This window comes from Mus caroli, chromosome 16 (assembly GCF_900094665.2).
Source record: "Mus caroli chromosome 16, CAROLI_EIJ_v1.1, whole genome shotgun sequence".
Lineage (NCBI taxonomy): Eukaryota > Metazoa > Chordata > Mammalia > Rodentia > Muridae > Mus > Mus caroli.
In genome coordinates, this window is record NC_034585.1 from 30906247 (window position 1) to 30912050 (window position 5804).

Genomic DNA, 5804 nt, shown 5'->3' on the forward strand with positions numbered 1-5804 from the left:
ACACTTGTTTAGACACTGACAGGGGTCTGGAGAAAGGCACCCAGGGCTCCTCTCCAGCACTGTAGTCACTTCTGAGACACTGTACTTACTCCCCATATTACTTTTTTTCTGGTGCTTCTTGTCTCATTATGAATAATTGCGTTTTTTTTTTTTTTTTTTTTTTTTTTTGTGGGGTCGGATAAGCCCTGGGTCAGACAAGTATTCTACAGCATACCTGCTTCACTGTGGGAAAAGGTCTTTGAAATGAGAATCCACCTTTCACCCTTTCACCCCAGCAAGCCACATGACCTCTAATGAGGTGACCTCTCTTGGCACAGGTGAGAAGACTACGCTCCGGCTGCAGGTGCGCCAGGTGGAGGACTACCCCGTAGACCTGTACTACCTGATGGACCTCTCCCTCTCCATGAAGGATGACTTGGAGAACATCCGGAGCTTGGGCACCAAGCTTGCGGAGGAAATGAGGAAGCTCACTAGTAACTTCCGCTTAGGTTTCGGGTCTTTTGTTGACAAGGACATCTCTCCTTTCTCCTACACGGCACCGAGATACCAGACCAATCCGTGTATTGGGTAAGTGTCGAGCTGTCCTTTTGTGGAATGGTAGGATGAAGTACTGGGAAAGTGGAACCCACAGAAAGGCTAGTGTAGGGGAATCATTAGGCTTACGTATTTAATGATTCGTGATGGCCACATTCTGTCCTTGCCCTACATGTGACAAAGTGAACTGTCACGGGTTGTACCGTACGATTTTATGAGACTGATTTTCCTGCCTGCTTTCCATGGCTCTATTTTCCCACATCTTTTGGCAAGTGTCCTCGGGGAGTTGTGGGTCCAGGTGGTCAGGGAAAGGCCAGGAAAGTGCAGTTTGTATCTTCTTTTCCTGTAGTGGCGGAGTGCACACAGATACATGAGTTCAGGGGTACGGGGATGGCTCAGTTGATCAAGCACTTGCTACACGACCATGAGTAGTTGAGTTTGTAAAAGCTGGGTACTTCCGGGTGCTCATAACCCCAGCACTGGTAAAGCAGAGACAGAAGGATCCTTGGGCTTTGCTGGCTATGAGTCACATAGAATTTGTGAGGTCCAGGTTCAGTCCGAGCGTCTCTCTCAAGGGGGTCATATAAGAAGGTGCTTCCTACCAATCTCTGAGCTCTGCATGCACATGTACACATATGTGCGTGCATAACCACAAACAGATACATACATATATACATATAAAAGGATAAATGCACTCAGAGATTGTCCCTATTTATGTTAGCAGCTGTAATTCACTTCCGTATAACTAAATGAAAATCTTGATTTAGTTTTAATTTTTTGTTCAGTTTTAATTTTATGTGTGTAGACTATGTGTGTTCATATCATGGCTCTTGTATGCCCTTTGGGGGTACACTGTGTGTACAACACACAGAACTTGATAACTTCCAGCCTTTTCTTGCCTCTATCTCCACAGTTGACCTTAATGAGTTTGTAGAATATAAGGCTCCAACATAGTCACGAGAACAGCTAAGATTTTAGTTTTTGCTAAGCGTCAAATATCATTCACACTGTTAACAAATAGGCACTTTATTGAGATTATCTCGTTAACATTCCATATCAGCCTTCTCGGGTCCCTATGGCTTCTAAGCCATGTTTACAGAAGGTGAGGCCTTCAGAGAATAAATTCCTTTATGCAGATAGCAAGGGGTAGACTAGAGTCTGTATTCTCATCAACATAAAGACATTTCCCCCCATCCAAGATACTTTATCTGAGGTTAAGTGACTGGCCCCTCCCAAGCTCCCGCAAGCCCAGCACGTCAGAGTTTATATAGTAGGAAGAGTCTGCAGTAAGAAGTCCCCAAATATCTACAGCTAGATATCTACAAAGCTGCCTCATTTGTACAAAATCTGAGGAGGGCTGAATTGTGTCTACTCTTGGCACCTCTCTTCAGGGATCCAGGCTTCTTCGGTGTTCGGATATCAGTTTTGATTCTTAGTCTCCTGCTGCCACGGAGGTGGGTGGGTGTTCTTTTTAAAGACCCCAGGCCTATTTCTCTCCATACTTTGGGGCCCAAACATCTCCCAAGCTCCAGGCTAGGCTTGTTGGGAGAGGTGGTGATATCCCGGCAGCCTGTGTTCTGAGTTTACCCGGTCTTGTTAGTTTCATTCTTCCATGTTGACCTAGATCCTCCTCGGGGGTCAGAAACCAACATAGAGATTGAAAAAAAAAAACAAAACAAAACAGTAAGATAAGCCAGGCAATGGTTGCACATATCACACGCCTTTAATCCTGGCGGAGGCAGGCAGATTTTGAAGCCAGCCTAGTCTATAAAGAGTGTTGCAGGATTTTGAGGCCAGCCTGGTCTACAAAGGGAGTTGCTTGCTGGACAGCCAGAGCTACACAGAGAAACCGTATCTTAAACAAACAAACAAACCAACCAACCAACCAAAGAAGAAGAAGAAAACCCAATAAGGTAAACAGTTTTAAATACAGATGTATTCAAAGTTCCTTAAGCATAAAGAGCCACATTTTGTCATTTGCTGAGTGTAGCTTCTAACCACAGGTAGGGCTAGCTAAATAAACTAGGTTGTGACTCTAGGTTGTGACTCTCACTCTCCCAGGCCATGTTCAGCTGGCCTCAGGCCACGTGTTTTATTGTTGCTGCTTTGCTACTTACTGGGCATCTTACAGCATCTTCATCAAAACAGATTTTGGATTTATCCGAACAGTAATCCCATCCGCTTCTTTCTGTCCCTGCCTTGATTGGGCTCCGACTCTAGTCAGACAGGGTGTGTCTGCACTCACCCAGATGCTGGGCTGGGGGCTGGCAGAGGATCAAGGCCCAGTTTGGGTGTTTAGCATCCAAATAGTCAAGGGTATTGCTCATAGCTATTCAGACTTCCTACTTGAAGCCCTCAGGCAGAAACAGTGGCAGACAGTGCTGTTCTTGACAGAGAGCACAGAGCTCTCTGAAAAGCTGTTCCTAAGACAGGAAATCAGTGAAGAAAGAGTGTGAGGAAGGAAACTTCAAATCTAAGCCATGGAAATCTCTCTTTTGTAATCCAGGAAGTACAGGACGGACACTTCAGCTTTGGGGAGCAGGCTTCCCATCCTGGGGGGTCCTAAGTCTCCCAAAGAGTCCCCTTTGCAAGTTGGGAGGGACGGCACAAGCCAGGGCATGTAATCTAGCTGTCCCGCCTGGGACAACACACACGGTGTTTGCTTTCCTGTTTTAAAAGACCCATGAGTTAGTTACTGACATCTTAGCCCCCCCCACCCCCCCACCCTTACCCACAAATAACCAGAATTGCTAGGCTTTTCTCCACTCGGGATAGAATACACCAGAAACATTAAGTCTGAAGAAGTACCAGGCTTGCCCTGGGGAAAAAAAAGTAATGTAAGCCTCAGATTGAAGAGATTGATCCCAGAGCATCTCTAGGAAGCCCCAGTACTCACTGACATATTTTCTATTGCCCGTTGTGGGACTTTGATTGAGCTGTCATGAAGATAATTCATGTAAAATCACCTCCATTGCTATTTATACCTTTTTACCCTTTGAGTATGTTTTCCCAGGAAGCCACGGTGTTCCTTTGCCCCCCTCGAAGTTGTCATTTCTACTGCCTGTGACACCTCTGCGGCTGAAGTGACATGCTCTGTTTATCTAATTCTCTCCTCTGAGTGCTCTGTCTCATGCTATTGACTGCATCTGGGCGGGAGTTACCGTGGTTCACATTGCTTAGGGCTTGGTTGGCTGCGTCATCTGAGTCTGGGAGGTTCTAGCAATATCTGTGTGGTTGTTTAATCTCTCCTGCTGTCTCCCTGTTCATCCACTAGTGGGTGGCAATTGGAAATTCTCATATCTAAATTTCATGTTTCTTATTTTCCCTCATGCGGCCCCCTATCCCCTCCCTCTGCCCCAGCTACACTGAAATCCTTCCAGGTAACAATTTTGTTCTTTCGTTTAATCTGTATACTGAAACAGTTTGGGCCTCTGTGACTTCCCTATCTATAATTGTTACTTGGTCCTTTTCTCAAACCCTTGTGTTTTAGATACTATTTTTGTTGTTGTTGTTGAAAACTTTTAGTTTTTTTTTTTGTTTTAAATTTTCTAGTAATTTCCCTTCTGGCTCTTGGCTGTCATTCCTTCCTCTTTTTGACTGTTTCCAAAGTCCTCGTCTTAGGGAGTCTCAGAGCATTCTGTTCTCGAGTGTGAGGTTTGCTGACATTCCTCCCGGCTCAGCCTCTCACGTGGTGTGAAATGTTTTCATTAGCTCATCTTCATTGGAGGCTGGTTTCCATCAAGGACCATATGGCCCTGGTGTCCTGGCTTCCCACAGAGCAGTTTTAATCTTTGCTGTTGTCAGGAACCTTCCATGTTAACAGTGGGACTGGTTTTCCTGTTCATTTCTCAGCTGAGGATTCTTTCACCATAAATGTTGTGAATTCTCACCACCAAGGTCTAGAGTGACTTTTTAAAGATTTATTTATTTACTATGTAATAGTGTTCTGTCAACATGCATGCCTACACATCAGAAGAGGGCACCAGATCCCATTACAGATGGTTGTGAGCTACCATGTGGTTGCTTGGAATTGAACTCAGGTCTTCAGGAAGAGCAGCCAGTGCTCTTAACCTCTGAGCCTGATTCCCAGCACCCACACTGGGCAGTTCACAACTGCCTGCAACTCTAGTTCCATGGAGTCTGATGCCCTGTTCTGGTTCCACGGCACCTGCATGTACAAGGTAATTATATATATATATATATATATATATATATATATATATATACATATATACACACACATGTGTGTGTGTGTATGTATGTATGCATGTATATGTATATATGTGTATGTATATACATATATACATATACATACATACACACACATACACATATATATGCTCATGTGTGTGCGCGTGTATGTGTGTATCTATGTATGTATGTATGTGTGAATAATAAACTCTGAGTCACCAGTTATATACTGGTGTCCCACTAAAGAAAGAGATAAAGTACTTTCTGATGTCATTTAGCCAAGAACAAGCCGAGCTTTGAATTCTATACTTTTTGTTCTCTGTGTCATCTGTCCCCTGTCTGTCTGTCTGTCATATGAGTCTGAGTTTATGCCTGCCTGAAGAATCTATCCCTGCATCTGTGTGTCTGGTTTTGCTCTGTATTTATTGAACAGCACAGGAAGCGTTACACGGGGAAGGAATGAGGGATGAGGCAAGTGCCTCCGGTCTTTCAGTTCTTCCATCTTTCTGATAGCAGACATGACTGACAGCAGAACTGGTGCGATAGGTCCAAGCCTTCCTTGCCAGCCACTGTGCCAGATGCCAGCAGCCTGACTTTCCATCTTGGTCTTGCCACAGAAGTGGCCCCACAGTAGGTCCCTTATATCTTGATCCCAACCACAGTGGGTTCCCTATTTCCAGACCCCAACCTTCTAGGTGTGTTTAGTCATGTTGCCGGAATCCAAGCCCAAGCCTGGAGAGGAGAGATATATTTTAATAGAATTTTGCAAGGGATTAAGTCACTGACTCCAACTGACTGAGATAACAAACAGACTTGATCATTGATCAAGTAATATCCAAATGTTATAGTCAATATTTATGATGAATATTCTTATATATCCTTTTATCTTTTAACCTCTATTTTTGTTCTTTCTTTTTTTTTTTTTTTTGTATATTTTGAATATTAGCCCTCTACCGTATATCAGATGTAGGGTTGGTAAAGATCTTTTCCGAATCTGTTGGTTGCCATGTTGTCTTATTGACAGTGTTCTTTATTTGTTTGTTTGTTTGGGTTTTTGTGTGTTTGTGTGTGTGTGTTTT

At 43.9% G+C, this 5804-nt stretch overlaps 1 protein-coding gene across 1 annotated transcript in view; it reads left to right on the forward strand.

Moving 5' to 3' along the window:
* Positions 1 to 5804, forward strand: part of Itgb5 (integrin subunit beta 5) — a 117963-nt gene that overhangs the window by 42377 nt on the left and 69782 nt on the right. The window contains exon 4 of the mRNA XM_021184827.2: positions 318 to 567. Within this exon, the coding sequence (XP_021040486.1) occupies positions 318 to 567 (250 nt within the window). The remainder of the gene's footprint in view (positions 1 to 317; positions 568 to 5804) is intronic.